Source organism: Juglans microcarpa x Juglans regia, chromosome 2D (genome assembly GCF_004785595.1).
Source record: "Juglans microcarpa x Juglans regia isolate MS1-56 chromosome 2D, Jm3101_v1.0, whole genome shotgun sequence".
In the NCBI taxonomy this organism is placed as follows: domain Eukaryota; kingdom Viridiplantae; phylum Streptophyta; class Magnoliopsida; order Fagales; family Juglandaceae; genus Juglans; species Juglans microcarpa x Juglans regia.
Genome location: NC_054596.1, coordinates 6,549,762 through 6,568,074, shown reverse-complemented (window position 1 = coordinate 6,568,074; position 18,313 = coordinate 6,549,762). Strand labels below are relative to the sequence as shown.

The window sequence follows — 18,313 nt, the reverse complement described above, 5'->3', positions numbered from 1 at the left end:
AAGACCACTCGTTGCTCAAAAGTATTTGAAGTTTATAATATTACATACATATTATGATCTCATTTTGGGATCGACATTATGTCATTATGAGATATATATATATATATATATATATATATAATATATATGTCCGTTTCTCAAAAGTGTATAATTAATTACTTGATCTTCAATTTCATATATATATATATATATATATATATATATATATAAGTGAATAAGTTTTTAGAAAATTGTCACATATATATGTTTTTTAATTCTAGTAATAGTCATATATTTTTCAGACCAACAATATATAAATTGAGAGGTCTGACATCAAAATTACTTGGTGACCTAAGATAAAATATATGCCTTTGTAATTTATGTTTCGTTTAGTGCATGCACGAGGGATCTAAGAGACTAAGACGTATATATTCATGCAAAACTTGAAGACCATCGTGCCACATATATATATATATATATATATATATATATATATATATATATATATATATATACACATATGCTACTAGCTTAAGAAAATGTGACTAGCCCCCTCAATATAAATGTTTAAAATTACCATTCGAGAATTTTAAATTTTTTAATTTTAAATTTTTTTATGAAGTGATTAAAAAAATAACTATTAATAAAGTTGTATATTTTCTTAATTTTTTCTTAATAATGAAAAATGTTAAAAGAATATTAAAAAAATTTAAAAGCTGGGCCTGCTAGCACTGTCCATATTTGACTATTCGTAGCCACCCACAGCAACAGCGCCGCCAAACGCAACCCCCCAAACCATCGGAGCCATGAGACCCAGTCACAACGCCTCTCTCTCGCTCTCTCTTTCTTGACTTCTCAGAAACCCCCACTCACTTTCTGCTCTCTCTCTCTCTCTCGACCCTCCTCAAACTCACTCTCTCACACCCCTTCTTTTGTGATCTATTTTTTGTCGAAAACCAGAGGTCTCTCTCTCTCTGTCTTCACAATTCTTCAACCGTGTCTCTCAAATCTCCTCTCTACAAATGTTTCCCGTGTTTGGTCTCAAAGAAAATGAAGAAAAATGCAGCCTAGGTCAGCCAACGAAGAACACGGTTATTCTTCATGGGTTTTTGTGGTTTCGACGGAAGCTTGCTCGACGGAAACTCTGATGGCCGGATTTGTGTTGGTGTTTTTGGCCTCTCATCTTTCGAATTTGTTTGTGTTTGGGTTATTGTTATCAGCAGTCATATGTTTGGATTTTTACGTGTTCTACTGGACCTACGTTTCGTGAATTTGGGTATGTCTAGATAGTTTTGCATTTTAGGTTTTTGGGTTTAATTTCTTTGATTTTTTTTAATCTTTTAAATATTTATTTACTTTTTTTCTTTTAGACATTTGAATCTAGGTCTTACTGATATTTTGACTTTTTGGGGGCGTTGATTTTTTGCCCCTGTTCTGCTCAAAGGCTTTTGATTCTCATAGCTTGTCTCTCTGTTTTTATTTTTTATTTTTTGTAAGCAGATTAGATGCTCAGAGATTAGCACAAGCAAGCTAAAGACATTTTGATCTCCCCCTTGACACAAGGTCTCTTCCTTACTTATTCAAGTCTTTTATTCGAGAGAAAATTTTGTATTATTATCCCTGTTTGTATTGTCTGATTATCGTAATGTTACTTCTCTTCAAATCTCCCCTCTAATTATTTTCTAAAATGTTAATATAATCAGTGAATGATCTACCATTAAATAATGAAATGTTTGAGATTTTGGACTGCGATGTGCAGGACAAAAGATCTTAGGATTCCATATGAGCGATCAGCGATATGGTCTGGTGAAATATGTTTATCTGCCAAAGAACTACTATACCATGTATGTTTTTCATCTGTAATATATTTGTGTTGGCTGTTGGTTGAATATTGTATGTATTGCACTGGTTGCTTTGATTGCTTTCCCTCTGTAAGATTAAGAGTCATAATTTGAATGATTTGCTTTCTTATGGAAAGTTTGTTGAAAACTTGATTGGGAAATTAATATACTTATAGGTCTGAGTTCATATACGCTGCTAATTTAAGCTACTTGTAGCAAGTCTCAAAGTTGTATGTAGGTGCTGTCCTTATGTTTTGTTTCATAACACAGCAACCAATTCATTGTTTTGTAGGTTTTATGCTTAAAATCAATCAACAATGATTCCACTGCTCACTATTATCTCTTTGTATGCGCAAATCATTTATGAGTTCTCAAGTAGCATTAAAAATTATTTCCCAATGTCAAAAGCATGTTTAATATCAAAATATTGGTTAAGAATCGTGAATAAAAGACACTTCAAGTCATGGTATCTTTATCAATATAAGCATATAGATGAGTTTGGGCTGTAAGCTTGAGTTGTAAGACTTGCCTTTGAGATTGAAAGATATGGGCATTATACTAAATTTTATTTCTTTTTTGTCTGGATCAAATTATCGTCGGGAGTCTATCTCTGTTCTTACTAAATTCAGGCATCTTAGGGGATCAATCTTTGGGTTCAGGTTTGTATGGTGCTAATTATTTTGAAATTGACGTTCCAAATAATCATCCTCCTCTATTAATGTTTGCTTTGTAAAATTAAGAATTATAATTAAAAATGCATAGGCTTTATGTATATGTTAAATTGTGTATGGTTTCTCTTGTGTGTTTGTTTGCTCATTTCTCATGTCTACATTCAAAAATGAATTTTGATGGGTGCTACTCTTGGGTAAGGTTGAAGGCGTGGAAGTGGAGCTTACTCTAGGTTTGGAGAATCGGGAATGAACACTGAAGCTTTTCTTCATGGAGTGTGGTTTTTATGTGAAATATATATCAGCAATGTTGGATGGAGGAACTGTACCAGTTGTTTTAAATTTTTGTTTTAGAGTTGGCGATTTTAGTCATTGTATGCTGGAAACCAGAGGTCAGTTGTTATATATATCCATACCTATGTATATATTTATATTTTAGAACAGTGGCCCAGAAGATTTATGTCTTGGGTGTATCAAGGTCAAGGTTACATTTTTTTTTTGGTTTCTTATACTGGTTTTTATTTTTATTTGGCTTACTCATGCATCTTGAACTGAACTGTTATTGCAATTAAATAATTCTGTGGGATTTCGGATTTTGTGCTGTTTGCATTTCATCTAAAGTTAGTAGTATATATTATGGTCTTTATTCCTGTGGAGATGCAAAGACCAATACATTGTTTTTTTCGTATAATTTTTTTTTTTTTTTTTTTTGGTGCTGCCTATGTGAAGTCAATTGTTTTTCAAAGCAATGCTTGCTTTAGAGAGTCTGTTATTTGCACAATTTTTTTTCATAGCTAGGGAAACGTGCCTTGCATTTAAACTGTATTAGAAAACTGATCGAATGTAGTAAACTGTATTAGTTTGGTGGTGTGAGGGTTTTCAACATGGTATTTAATTTTTATTTGACTTGTCTCGGAGAATTGCTCTTTCCACTGTGGTGAATGTTTGTAAGAAACTTCCCTCTGAATGCCCTTCATCTTTCATGAAAGCTATTCCCATATTGTGCTGTCTTCTTCAGTATGAAGATAGACAAGCATGCATTGTGTAGAGTTTTTTTGTTGTCTTTCTTTTTTCTTTTAAATGATTTTGTTGTTGGTTATTATTTAAAGTCTTTTGTTGATCTTCCAACTTACTATTAATTTTTAATTTCAAATCTGCAGCTTGTTGAATATGTTGCTAGCTGCTGGATAAAAATAGTGGAGCGAGTAAGTCAGTCTTCTAAGTTGCTGGATGAACTTTGTAAGCACAAATTGATTGATCAAGTTATACATCTTATAGACTTGAATTGCTGAACCACTATATCCCGCCCTATATACAAGTTGCATGCATAAGCTGTTAAGTTTTGTGCCATATTGTTAATTGGGAAATGTGCTATTGGGAGGATCCCTTGATTATTTGCAATACAATATCTTGTACCATAGTTTTTTTTTTAGCAAAAACTATGTCACAGATTGTAATGATAGATTGGGTTTTGGATTCATGGATTGTTTTCAACTATGTATGTGACTGCTGAAATTTAATTATGAGCCATATATTGTTTTTTTATGGGTAAAGTAAGAGCCTTGTAATACTGTAGTATAGAGGTTTTTGCGTTTATTTTTTAGTGTGAGATTCTCATTGTTATAGATTCAGTTATTGCTTTCCAATTTTGCACGTGACTATGGAATTTAATTCATGCGTTCCATAGTGTTATTAGAGGAAACATAATGGTGGTTTTATTGCTATTTTTTCATTCTCAGGTTTATGAAGTTCTGAAGCTGCTAAATGAGCTCTACCTACTATAGCTAGAGATCAAGATGCTCAACAGGTGTTGGATAAGGAATCCTTTTTAGTTAATTCCCCTAGCCTTCTGCAAAAATTCGGAATGCATATACTTCCCTTGTTGATCCAGGTTGGTTTTGTGGTATATAGCAGTAAATTGATTTTTTTTCCTTTTATGGCTTTGTAATGTTGCCTTCACCCCTTGCACAGGTAGTTAATTCTGGTGCAAATTTATATGTTTGCTATGGCTGCCTTTCTGTTATCAACAAGTTAGTTTATTTCAGCAAATCTGACATGCTTCTTGAATTGCTTAACAATACCAACATTTCAAGGTGAACCGGACTATCTTGTGTTTACAGTATTAATCAGTCATCCTAATAATATTTCTCTTGAACTGAAGATTTTTTTTTTCTAATTAGCAGTTTTTTGGCCGGAGTGTTCACTTGAAAAGATCAGCTTGTGTGCTCTTAGTAGCTCTACATATTGCTGAGATAATCTTGCAAAAGCTTTTTGATATTTTCTCAAGTTCATTTATTAAGGAAGGTGTCCTTTTTGCTATTGATGCATTGTCATTTAATTACATTTGTATCAAAGATTGTTTGCCTCGATGGTGTTGGGTTGATCCAGTGTTGTTTAAAGCGCAAAACCCCAAGGACAAAACAAAGCAAATTTACAAATATTTGCTTAAAACACACTTTTGAGTGATCTTAAAGCGCAGAAAAGCATAATTATGTAAATTTTTAATGAAGAAAATAGAAGCTATCTATTCAAGACCAAGAAAATAAATATTCTGGAGTGTTGATATTAAAAATCATTTGTCGAATGGTGCCACATGTTTTCATGTGTTATGCTTTGACCCTACTTCAACGCAAAAATATGTGTTATGTTTCGAACTTGATATAATAGTCCGAAATGAAGTTTTTTTTTATTATAAACCTTGTCTTATCTAACTAGGTAAACATGTTTTGCACGTTGTTCTGATCTAGTATATATATATATATATGAGAAATGATACTTGCAGTAGTGAGTATGCAAGCGTCGTGCAGTCGCTTTGAAAAAAGTGAATAAATATGGGACCCACATGAAAAAAAAATTAATTTTTTAACAGTAGACTTCACTCTTTTTTAAAGCGACTGCACAGCATTTATACATTCTACAACTATATATAGCATTACTCTATATATATATATATATATATATATATGCATGCATGCATGCATACGTACGCACGCACTTGATGCTTCTTTTTTGCGAATGCTTTCGCATGCAGTACTTCCTCCTACAGCTAGCTAGTACGTACCCAACACTAGCTGATCTCTGCTCTACCGAAGATCTGATATAGTTATATATATTCCCTAGGTCGCTCAATGTGAACAGTGACACATCCTTTAGTTAGTTAATTACTTTTGATGAAAATTAAATAGAAGCTGGGAATTAAGCAAAATCAATTAATATTACATTATATATAATAATATGCATGGGTACAAGATGTAAATAAGTTATAAAAGACTAACGGCCGTCTAGCTATTATATATTCGGAGGGAGAGATCAGAAGACCAACAGGCGTCTGTTGGTCTCACCTAAATGCATGCTTTCAGGCGTCTGTGTCCTTTCCATTCCCAAGATAAAGTATAAGTTTCAAAGTAGAAGGTGGTAAAGAGTCCGCCAAATTAAACCCAAACCTTGGAAAACCAAATCCCAGGTTAAGAATCTCTCCTGTTTCTTCATCCATCTTCTTCTTACTTTATAAATACCAAGTTTACTCTATATATGTTTGTCTTTTTATTGACATCCTGAGGCTTTTCATGACTGGTACCAGCTTCTCTTTCTTTTTCTTTTTCTTTTTCTTTTAGACTTTTCGTCATTTGATTCCATTAATATTGTTCATCGTCCCATGTATAAATAGAAAGGAAATATAGATTATTTGGAAGGTAACTGTCTACAATAACCAGGTTATAACCAGCTGTGAATGTCAGTCGTACGGATGGAAAAGGGTGTTAAACGGTGCAAAGAGTCATATGCATGCAGGTCTAGTATTAATTGAGCAGTGCTACATGTACATCGCGAAAGTCCACCGAACAGGTAAAAAGTATTTTTTTATTTTTTATTTTTTTTTATTTTATGTATTTTTTTAATCATCATAAATATTTATTAAAAAAAATAAAAAATTTACAATACCATTAAAAAAACACTTTCTTAATCACTAAATAAAAAAAAAAAAAAAAATTTCGGAACACATCTTCGGAACACATCTTCGTAACTTTTAGCATTTCTGGTATTAATTCGTTTACTAGTTTTCTTGCAGTCAACGTCTTCTTTAGGTCTATCGATCCGAGGATTGAATTTTAAAAACCCTAGTCTTTTCCACTCTTTTGGGCATTTGATTGTAAGTCCTGCTTTTGATGATATTTATGAATTTTTTTTTAATAAAAAATTATAGTTACGGTGGTGAGTAATATAAGTGCCATGCAATTATTTAAAAAAAATGAATAAATACGAGATTTATATAAAAAAAATTAATTTTTTAATATAAATCTTACTCTTTTTCAAAACGACTGTACGGTACTTACACGCTCTACAACATTTAACGTTACTTTTTTTTTTTTTTTATAGCTGATCAGCATCGAACAAACACGCACGTACGTCGACTGCATGTTACTTTTTTCAGCCTACCTATATATTTCCTTCAGAGGTAAGTTCTCTCTGCCTCTCGCCTATATATATAAAGAAGGCTTTAATATATGGACAGGCATGGATGCATGCATGCATTTATATCTAAATATCTGCTAATCAGAAGTAGTGTGTTTTAGCAACTCTGCCGGCTATAGATACCGAAGTCACCAAGAATTAAGAAATGGAGAGGACGAATGCCAAGAAGGAATTAGAACTTGCTGGCAGGAGCTTAATAGAAATGGTGTTCTCATGGTCTCTCAGAGATGTTCTCAATAAAGATCTTTACACAAAGAAGGTTTGTGGTTTAATTTTGTTTTTCATGAATTTAAATAGTTATTTTCTTAATGGAGTTCGTATAATTTATTAGTGTGCCCATATTTTTAATCGAAGTTATGGCAAAGGATAGTAATTAAGGACTAAAGGTGATCGTATAACCCATTAATCAAAAGCATCAGAGGAGGGTTCTAGCTAGGCTTTAAAATTAGATTGGGAATAGGATGATTTCCAACAGGTACTGCTCTTTAATTAAGCAGTACTACCTGTTGGAAAGCAGGTAAAAATATTCCAAGCATACGTATCATATTCTCCGAATTGCATGTAAAGATCTTCATTTTACCTGTATTTAGTGCAAAATATGAGCTATTTATTAAAAAATCAGATTGATATGTGAAATGACCAGAACACCTCAAAGTTAATATTTTATACCACTTGAGCATCATCGTGGAATTGTCAGTCCTCCATCAAATACTTCATGATTTACCATGGTACTGTTAGAAATGAATGATGCTCATAGAAAATATGATTTTTCCACCGAGAAACTTTTTCTCTTTTCCAAATATTAGTTGATTCATTGGAATCTATTGTTCGGTTGAAGTACTGCTTCCCTGTTTTGCCACGGCAGAGGGTTTTCTTATTGTGATTTTCCTTCTGCATTCTTGAGATTTGACATAAGGTTTGCAAGAAATTAACTAGGAATTTAAGTTCTTTAGCTATTTATCAATCAAATTATGTATTCACATGTGCATTGTTACTTTCCTTCCAATGTTCTGCATGTTGCTCACAAGCATTTGTAGATCCTGTCCCATGAATATTCATGACATTTTCACTCATAACTGTGACATCATTCCCTAACAGGTCACAAGGATCCCAGAGACATTCTCGTCCATGGCTGATTACATGAAGTCATTCATTCCTCCATTACTTGAGGAAACGCATGCTGATTTGTTTTCCAACATGACAGCACTGTCTCGAGCACCTATTCGTGAAATAGATTCTGTTGAAATGGCAAAAGAATTCAAATCTCCCAAGGACTTGTTTTATGAGATTTCATTGAAGAGGGCTGCCGATACTGAGAATGATGTTGGAAAATATGAACCTGAGGTTGGTGACCTTATTGCCTTGACAGATGTTAGACCAAAGCGCATTGATGATTTGAACAGGCCCAGACGATTCTATCTTATTGCTTATGTTCATGGCGGAAGAGATGAGAATTCTGATAAGATTTCGATACTGGCATCAAAGTCCATCATCTTTACTGAACTAGAGTACTTTCGAAAGAACAAGAGAGAGACACTTTTTGCAGTTTATCTTATGAACATGGTTACAAATGTTCGTGTATGGAAAGCACTGCACTCGGAGCTGGAAGGAGGAAACACAAACATTATTAAGCAAGTGCTACAAGCTGCCAATTCAGCTGTAAGAAATATATATCTTTTAGTTCTTCAATGTCATACACATCTTACATCTTGACCCTTTTGGCAAAATTAATGAGCTTCTCTTTTAAGATTGTCCATTGTTTATTCCTTACAGGATGAAAATTGCACTACTTGCTTTTCTAAAGGAAAATGCAGTTCTGTTCCTTCTTGTATAGCGGACAATCTAAATGACTCTCAAAAAGCAGCCGTTCTAAGTTGTGTTCATATGAGGGACTGCTATCATCAGAACACTGTCAAACTGATATGGGGCCCTCCAGGGACCGGGAAAACAAAGTCCGTTGCTTTCTTACTTCTTGCCCTCCTTAAAATGAAGTGCAGGACATTGACATGTGCTCCAACAAACATTGCAGTTGTGGAAGTGACAACACGGCTTCGGAGTTTGGTTGGGGAGACGCTGGAGTATGACACATATGGGCTTGGGGATATAGTTTTGCTGGGGAATCGTAAGCGAATGAAGATTGATGATCACAACGATCTTCTTGACGTGTTTCTTGAGCATCGTGCTTATGTGCTTGGGAAGTGTTTTGCTCCATTGACTGGATGGAAATCTTGCTTAGAATCAATGATATCTTTGCTCAACAACCCTGAATTTGAGTATATTATATACATGGAAAAAATAAAAAAGGAAACAGATGAGGATGATGATGAGCTCAACTTTGTAAAGGATGATGATGCTGCTCCTCCTTTGACATTTAAGGAGTTCTTTAGGAAGAAATTTAGTTCCCTTTTTGAGCCACTGAGGTCTTTTATGGTGGATTTGTATACTCACTTGCCCACTTCTATGATACAGTTAGAGGTAGTGAAGAACATGATTAGAGCTCTGGAATTGCTGGAATCTCTTGAAGTTTCGCTAGGCAGAGTCGATGTGGCCAAAGGGTTAACACAAGTTCTCAATTGTTTCGAAAGCAAACAGTGTCTGCGCTTACTGAGATCTCTTTCTCTGACGTTTTCTCTTCCAAATTTAACAGAAAATTATGGCATAAAAAACATGTGCTTGGAAAATGCGTGTCTAGTGTTCTGTACTGCATCAAGCTCTGCTAAATTACACACAGAAGGAATGGCGCCATTTGAATATTTAGTCATCGATGAAGCTGCCCAACTTAAGGAATGTGAATCAATTATTCCTTTACAACTATCTGGTCTCCGCCATGCAATTCTCGTAGGGGATGAGATGCAACTCCCTGCCATGGTTAAAAGCAAGGTTTTTATTGATTTCTTTCTTTCTTTGTTTTTGGTCCTTAGTTCCGTCATCTCTGCAACTTATGAACATCTACCATGCACTTTGCTTACATATTTTGAACGTGCACTTTTTAGATATCCGAGAAGGCTGAATTTGGAAGGAGTTTGTTCAAAAGACTAGTCATGTTGGGTCAGCATAGGCACCTTCTTGATGTCCAGTACAGGATGCATCCATCAATCAGCTTATTTCCAAACAGGGAGTTCTATGACAACCAGATTTCAGATGGTCCAAATGTTCGACAAAGATGCTTCGAAAAACGCTTCCTTCAGGGCAACATGTACGGCTCCTACGCTTTTATAAGTATAGCTCAAGGAAAGGAGGAGCTTGGTGGTGGTTTCAGCTCCAAGAATATGGTTGAGGCTGCCGTTGTCTCCGAGATCGTTTCCAAACTTTTTAAACGTATGTTTTTGTTCTTATTAATCGGTTCTTATTTCCCAAAAAAATTATAAGGAATTATATCGCTGGTAGAAAAGTTCATAGACAAATGTATATGAATTCCTTCATCTTTTCCTCTTTTCCTCCAGAATATGTTCACACAAAGAACGAGGTTAGTATAGGAGTCATATCACCATATAAGGCTCAAGTTCATGCGATGGAAGAGAAACTCAAAAAATACTCTACATATTCTAATGAGGGCTTCTCTGTCGATGTTCGCTCTGTCGATGGATTCCAAGGAGGAGAGCAAGATGTGGTGATTATCTCCACTGTAAGATGTAATGGGAATGGAACTATAGGTTTTCTTTCCAACCGACAAAGAGCAAACGTGGCACTGACTCGTGCAAAGTACGTACTACTTGTATATACCAGACTCTGTTGCAACTCAAAATTTTTGGGTATTTAAGCAAACCAAAAGAAATGATTTCATTCTGTAGGTATTGCCTTTGGATACTGGGAAATGGGGTTACTTTACTCAACAAAAACTCTATCTGGAAGAAACTGGTCCTTGATGCCAAGGAACGGGAGTGTTTCCACAATGCAGACGAGGACAAGAGCTTGTCTCAGGCTATTATGGCTGCCTTGGTGGAGCACCAGCCTGATACTTTACTCAGTAACGACTCTCTGCTCTTCAGAGAAGCCAGATGGAAGGTACATACAATGTCTTAAGCTGTTCTAATGCCTCTTAACATTATAAACTGGATTTTATGACTTTCTAATAGTTCCTGAAATCTCGACACAATATGACGAGGTTTCTAGATATTGCAGCTAACTATTACCTTATTTGAAATACAGATTTCCTTCAACAATGATTTTGGAAGATCTATAGCAAGAATAAGCGATGCAGAGATACGTCAGGAAGTGTTATCTATGTTGGAAAAGCTTGCAAGTGGTTGGCGTCAGCCTCAAGAGGAGAGAGACCTCATTGTCCTCGATGGAATTTCTTCTCAACTACTGGAAATTTACAACGTCAAGGACGACGAAAACTATCTGGTCTGGACTGTAGATATAGTCAAGGAGAACGAAAACTACATTCAGGTTATGAAGGTTTGTGATGTCGTGCGACTTTCTGATGTAACAAAACTTGCAAAGCATCTTGACATCTTATTTGGAAGTTACACAGTGGACAAGATGCAAAAGTGCAAACACAGATCAGTCGACGGGTATGAATTAACTGTAATTTCTTCTAACAATCAATATGAACTACTTTTTTTTAATTAATTTGTTAGTTAAACATAGAACTCGAATCAAGCAAATACTTGTGCTGAATCTGATCCCATGCACCCTTCATCACTTTTACAGGAGTTTGGTTGTTCCAATGAAATGGCCAGTTGACCCAAGTAGTACTTGTGATGAAACTGATGCTTTGTGGTACCTCTCAAAACCATTATCGGCACTCAGCATAAGGGATGAGCCAGAAACATCACTGAAACTGTCAGGTGAGTGAAACACAGCTGCAGAAGTTTCAAGTCTTAACTTTTTACTACCCAAGGGAATTTCTCTTCTTGAAGAAGGGTTAGAATTATTGAAGCTGGATTTTCTCTCTCTTTCAAATAGGAGTTGGATGTAGTTCCCTATGCTGCACGCTTAAAAGATTAGCTAGGGAAGCTTTTTCACTTCTGTGGCTGGCATTGTTTCATGCATAGATCTTTTCTGGCACTTTGCTCAATTCAGTGACCGAGGAAATTCGTAAAATATAGGAAAAATTAATTAATTTTTAATTATGATCTGTTTCTTTGCCTTGATTCGTTATGGATCCTTCAAAAGACTGACTGTGAAGCAAATGAATGTCAGAGAGCATTTTCCAAGCCTCAAATCTGAAGATGCTGGGTCGAAGAAAAAGTGGTAAGCTCGGCACAGGGAGAGAGGAGGTAAGGCTAAACTTTTCTTCTTTTTTTTTTTTTTTTTTTTTCAAATATATATTTTTTAAATTCTTTAAACATTTTAAAAAAAAATCATTAAAAAAATACTTCCTTAAACCACTAAAATAAAAAAGAAGAAAGAAAAAAAAGAAAAAGCCAATCGGTGACTTTTGTGTGTGGCTTGTTTGTGGGAATATCATTTCCCTTTATTTATTATTGAATTTGGATTTTGCATGCATTTTCAAGCCATCTCAGTATATCTATAATTTGACAGATGCAACCATCAGGGAGAAATGCTATGGGCAGTAGAAGTCAACCATTTATAGCTGGCTGTTTTGTGTATTTATTTTCTACAACATTTGTATTGAATAGTATGATGAAGTGTAGTAATGTGGCAGTTGCAGACAATATGGAGTGTTGGTTTATGGTTAAACATGGCAATCATTTAGTAGCTAGTCTACCTCTTTAGCTCCATTCGAATTAGCAGACTGCATCCGTTGAGATATACTTGGATGAGGTCAGACTCAGCTTTAAACTGAATTTACAGAAAAGAAAACCCTCTACCTCAGATTTTAAAGTATTTTTAAGAACCTTTTTGCAAAATTTGAGCCATAACAACCTTGTTTGCAAGTCTAATTAGAGACAATAGTTTCACCTTTCTTAACTTTCAACACTTTTATTAAACGAACTATTACCACTTCTAAAATTGTTGTTGGTATCATTGTTACTATTTTATTATCAATTTATTATTAATACTATTATTATTACTACTAGTAGTACTATTCTTTTTATTAGCACTTGGTGTCTGGGAACAGGGTCCAACTAATCCTGTGGGTGCACAGACTCTTAGCAAAGAGTTTCTTACAAGTGGACCCTTAGTAATTCAAGAGAAAAATCCTCCAGTCCAATAGCCTCTAGAGATTGTCGTGCACCACTTTGGAGCTACACTAGCCAAGGCATCCAACAGATTCTGGAGCCCAGGGCATAGAAAAAAAATTGGTTAATAAATAATAAGACTAAATTCTAATTTGGTTGGGGAATATAACAAAATTGGGGACATGATACTGTACAAGACTATTGAAGAAGAATCAAAACATGTGGGGACATTGCTCAAATAATGGGCCCCAAGATTGACCAACCTTTTAAGCAAGCCATCCTTTTACAACAAATGTTAGAGGTGCTGTCAGCCTACTGGAAGGAGGCCCCGGCGGCTCTTGAAGCTGCAAACTGGATCAGCTGTACACAACATAACAGAACTTCTTGCGAGTCATGTCAAATTTGGGACATTACGGTGATTATCGGCAAATTCACGGACCAGTCGCTTTAGAACTCTTCCCCCTTTCCCTTGCATATGCCCATAATTACTTTTTCCACCATCACAGCTCTTGCTCTCTAGATAGTCTGAGGCCGCTCCAGCAAGAGCTTTTAGCCAAACCGGCACTAGAGATTCGGCTTCCCCCTGGTTTAGATATTCAACTGGAAGTGCATGGACCTGTATAACTCAAGCAGTCACATAATCTAAAACTAAAGAGAAGAAACAGAGATTCCAGATCAAAATGCAGGAGATTCATCATAAAAGCAAAGCAAGCAGCTGCTGATTACACGCTAAAAATCCTAGAAGGTTTCTGCTTCTGCAGACAAGAATGTATCAAGATGAAACGCCTTTACCCACCCGTGGGTAACCCAAGTTGTAAGGTCAAACTTGTGTGCATAAGTCCCATGTCGCAGGTTCGATTCCCCCTGGGATCAAACTGTGATTTAAGTGGGAGGGCATGGCGGTATGTTGTTGTTCTAGTCTCCCCGGAGCTTAGGTTCCATGGGTGAGTCCTAAGGGCTCTGCCATGGGATGGTTCCCCGTCATAAACACACCAAAAAAAAAAAAAAAAAAAAAAAAAAAAAAAAAAAAAAAAAAAAAAAAAAGAGCCTTAAATTACAGCATAGTGCACCAACAATAAATAAATCTCCTTCCGAGATTTTGAAATAAGGAGTAGCCGTGCGTTCGACTACTTGCTGACAATTTACATAACTGTGCACGTGTAAGTTCCCAACAATAATCATGTGGTCTATACGAACCTTTATTACAAAAAGCATCTCCTTGAATATTATACACTCGTACAAAACGCCAATCACAAAAGGCAACAAGTCAATGGAACATGATAAAATTTCAACCTCCAATTTCCGGAGGCTGGTTTGTTATACATTCTTTAAAGACCACTAATTTCCTGCCAAGCTCACACAGGCAGCCCAATTGAGTATGCCCTAAAATGGTTTGTGTTTGCTTGCTTACATTTTTCTTGGGAAAAACTAACGTGTAACAACACCTACTCTGAAGGAACGGTGCCATAGCCCGAAACTTGGATACAAAACATAGTTGAAAAAGAACCAGCTTCAGGTTGGGTTCAAAATAGCCTATTCTGAACATGAACCTGGATGTGAACATGATCTGTATACCAGGAACAAAACCAAACAATCCTTTCTGGTAATAAATCTTATGACTAAATCTTATTACCATTAAAGATTTGAGCAGTGGTTTAAAAGTGCTAGCCAAAGTGATTATAGGTAATAATGTTCAGCAACATGAGTTCAAAAGTGAACCTGCCACCATTTAGCTGGATCTAAGTTACTGAAAGACATCCCATTTGGCAGAAGACACAACCCCAATTAATTTGTCTCTCATAGGCCAAGTTTACTCTTTTCTAGTTCAGATACACAAATGCACTCACACAAATATATACATATAAGACACAACACACAGTGAAAGAGAGATACAGACCGCCGAGTGTAGCCATCCATGCAAAGATTCCCAACAAAGGTTAGTCTTCCAGGTTGTTCTCTCACTCAAACTGCACATTGCTGCCAATTGTTGCAAGATTGTCGCACATTTGTGAACCTATAAAGAGGGAACAGCAATAACTTACTAAACTGAATTCCATAAAATTGTAAAGCCATAATTGATCAATAACGCAAATGGGCATCTCGCTGATTATCTTGGAGTTTGAGGGAATACATACTTATGAGCCACTACATTGGTCAAACTGTTTCCTTAACATGCCTAAGAGCAATGTAATTGAGTTGAAATCACATGAAGGTACTCCACCAATGCAGCAACTTGTGTGAGTAACAGTTATAAGAACCAGTGCTCTCCAATTTCAAGTTCATCCAAATTGAGGTTTAAATAAACGAAAACTTTTATTTGACGATAACACTGTAGCAGCTAAAATGAAAAAAAAAAAAGCTCTTTTTTGTTATCGGTGTGTAGCAGTTCAAATAAGTAATAGAAGGCATCCCATCAGTTGCTTCCTAATCATTATCGTTCAAGTATACAGTTGAAGTGGTGCCAAGAAATAAAAGGTAGCAAGTGGTAAATTGAATGTTAAGACCCAATTCATACACACGTCCCAGCACACCCGTGAGCTGCAAGTGAAACAAGAGGTTGAATCTCCTTTTTTAGGGCAAAAGGGGGTTTCTCCAAATTTTGGAAGAGCCATGGCCGTTATGAGGGGTCTAGCCAGCCCAGTCCTTGTCCAGTAACCATTCTGAGGGGGGCTCAGGTGAAAGCCCCTCAAACCCACCTTCGATAACTTTTCTCTATCCACATGTATATAAAGGAATTAGCATTGTATTTACCCGCGACATAGCTGAAACACCAAGTAAAGCATACACCACATTTGATACAAGTCCCTCGCCACTATGAGATATGACCTGAATTGCCATGGAACTGAACGATCCTTCAGGAATGCAAGTCATGCACTCCAACAAAGAGGCCAAACCCGCATCCAAGAAACCTAAAATTCTCAACATTAGAGCAGAAACACCATGTCTTGAGAAGAAAAGTTGAATAAACTCCAGTCCAAAAAGATAATTCCACTTATTCGAGAAAATTTTTGGCCACACTTTTTTTAGGTAAAAGCAAAAATAATAGAGCATGGTTTAATGTCTTGAAAAGGCCAACCGTATAACAGAAGGAACACCAAATTCAAGGAGAATCACAAAAATAGCAGCAACCTATGATATGTTTTCCAAGTTTAGTGGAGGGCTTAAGTTTTAGACATATATATATATATACATATAAAAAACCGGCAGTTGTCTGCAGTTATGAACTTTTTTCTGTGCTTTAAACTGCTAGGCTTTCAACATACACAAATACACAACAGAAAGCACCAATCTTTTACTTTCCATTAGAAACAGGTTTCTACTTTTGGGTAAATCTTACCAAGAAGCAAGTATAGCACCCTCCTGTAACAAAACTTGGATGTGTTCTCGGAGCAGTTTTATATATGAACTACCTATCAAAAAAAAGTTTTATATGTGAACTAAAAGTAGTTTCTTTGCCTTAGTCTTGTGCTAGGTCTTAAGTGCGAATCTTACCATAAATTGAACAAGATATTTTTTAAGGGCAATGGGCCAAAGCCTGTGGGGCCCTTCAAGGGCAAAGGCAAACTTCAGCCTGTGTGGAGAGCTGGACGGGGAGGAGATGCTGGCCCATCCACCGGCGAGAGGTAGTCGGGGGAGACGTCAGAGAAGACCTCGATTCCAGCCGAGAAGTTGTCGAGAGTGAGCCAGCAGGTAGAGACAACGGCGATAACGTCACTGGAAGACACAAAACTCGCCAGAGATAACATACTAGAGAAAACTTCGCTAAGGCAGAGCTGTGTGTCGATTCTCAAGCCAATCTTGGACAGACGATGCCGATGACAAAGGGGTTGAGCCTCCTCTCAAGATTCCACCGGCAACAATGCTGACGATGGTTTTAAAGCCTTTGGAAGTAGCCCAAGTCCTATTTTCATAGACATAAAATGATCGGGGGGAAGATTTGGGGTTTTCTCGGATGCTAGTTGTCGAAAATAACCCATCTGAGGGAGATGGAAGACCTGTTTATCCTGTGGAAGATCTTGATGTGCCGATGAAGCCACAATGGACATTTAGAGATGAGATGGACATTTGGGGGGGGAATACCCGATACCTCTAAAGTACCTGCTGCCAGACCAAGATAGTGTCTCTGTGTGGCTGCTGCATAAAGTAAATGAGATCCAACATTGTGTTGGAATCGAATATGAGGGTTTTGAGGAACAATTCATGGCTTTACTAAGAAGTTGGACATGGCCAGTTGAAGAAGTCAAATTAACATGGTCTCTAAACTATGAGGGTAGTTCAAGTTCAAGTATAGAAGAGCTATGGGACGGGGGTCAGCTCCATTTTTATGAAGCAATTTCTGAGGGCTCAATGAGGCAAACAAACGCCCTTGGGTGAAAAACATGTTTCGTGAGTGGAAAGCAGACATAGTGTGCTTATAGGAAACCAAGCTGAAATTTATCCCCATGAGAGTTGTATGGAGTTTATGGAGCTGTACTTATGTGGATTGGGTTTATCTTGCTTTTGACAGGGCCTCAAGAGGTGTTTTGGTGATGTAGGATAGAAGGGTGGTGGAAAAATCGGAGGAATTTATTAGTGAGTATATTGTGGCATGTTATGGGAAGAACTTGCTGGAATTCATAGCTGGCGGAACTTACCATGGTGCATAGGTGGTGATTTTAATGTTACAGGGTTTCCTAGTGAACGCTCTGGTGACAGCAGATTACGACCAGCAATGACAGAATTTTCGGAGTGTATTTTTTGACTTGAGTTTGATGGATATTCCTCTCGTGGGTGGTGCTTATACGTGGTCCAATAATCATACATGATCTAGATTGGACAGATTTTAAGTATCACCAGAGCGGGAAACTCACCATCTGGAGCTTTATCAAAAGAGGTTGCCTCGTCTATGCTCGGATCATTTCCCATTATTACTAGAATGTGGAGGTATTCAGGGAGGGCGTCGGTATTTTAAGTTTGAAAACATGTGGCTGAAAATTGAAGGTTTTGTGGAAAGTGTGAGGCAATGGTGGGATTCTTATCAGATTGATGGCACCCCTAACTTCATTTTTGCAGATAAATTGAAAGCTCTAAAAAATGATTTAAAGTTATGGAATACTGAATCTTTTGGTGACGTAGGAGAATGTAAAAAGTCCATGCTAGAGGAGCTTCAGGAGGTAGAGAGGACTCAGGAGGGGAGGGCTCTTTCTATGGAGGAAGCATCTCGGAAGGTTGAGCTAAAGGCAAAATTAGAAAAGGGTGTGTTATTGGAGATCTCTTGGCGTCA

At 36.5% G+C, this 18,313-nt stretch overlaps 2 protein-coding genes and 1 long non-coding RNA gene across 4 annotated transcripts in view; 2 read left to right on the top strand and 1 right to left on the bottom strand.

The window, feature by feature from the left end:
* Positions 1–4,114: 4,114 nt before the first annotated feature.
* Positions 4,115–4,698, top strand: LOC121248176. The gene is made up of 3 exons (XR_005937406.1): positions 4,115–4,379; positions 4,460–4,581; positions 4,672–4,698. It is a non-coding gene; the product is annotated as an uncharacterized LOC121248176 (long non-coding RNA).
* A 2,273-nt stretch (positions 4,699–6,971) lies between these two features.
* LOC121248174 (helicase SEN1-like) lies at positions 6,972–12,629 on the top strand. The gene is made up of 10 exons (XM_041146554.1): positions 6,972–7,217; positions 8,057–8,617; positions 8,732–9,838; positions 9,952–10,276; positions 10,402–10,660; positions 10,750–10,963; positions 11,108–11,475; positions 11,615–11,751; positions 12,107–12,184; positions 12,448–12,629. Exons 1-10 carry the CDS (start codon positions 7,104–7,106, stop codon positions 12,498–12,500), a joined length of 3,216 nt encoding a protein of 1,071 aa, XP_041002488.1. The 5' UTR covers positions 6,972–7,103; the 3' UTR covers positions 12,501–12,629.
* A 532-nt stretch (positions 12,630–13,161) lies between these two features.
* Positions 13,162–18,313, bottom strand: part of LOC121248175 (transportin MOS14) — a 37,858-nt gene continuing 32,706 nt past the window's right edge. For both annotated transcript variants that reach the window (XM_041146556.1, XM_041146555.1), the window contains exons 22-24: positions 15,802–15,959; positions 14,948–15,064; positions 13,162–13,666 (exon numbers count right to left, since the gene is read on the bottom strand). In XM_041146556.1, the coding sequence (XP_041002490.1) occupies positions 13,442–13,666; positions 14,948–15,064; positions 15,802–15,959 (500 nt within the window). In that variant the 3' untranslated portion in view covers positions 13,162–13,441. The remainder of the gene's footprint in view (positions 13,667–14,947; positions 15,065–15,801; positions 15,960–18,313) is intronic.

What these genes read in the sequence shown, in the direction of transcription:
- LOC121248174 (XM_041146554.1), top strand. Translation starts at nt 7,104, where the DNA reads ATGGAGAGGACGAATGCCAAGAAGGAATTAGAACTTGCTGGCAGGAGC. An exon ending in TACAAGCTGCCAATTCAGCT is followed by an intron (nt 8,618 to 8,731) that starts GTAAGAAATATA and finishes TATTCCTTACAG; the next exon opens with GATGAAAATTGCACTACTTG. An exon ending in CGTTTCCAAACTTTTTAAAC is followed by an intron (nt 10,277 to 10,401) that starts GTATGTTTTTGT and finishes CTTTTCCTCCAG; the next exon opens with AATATGTTCACACAAAGAAC.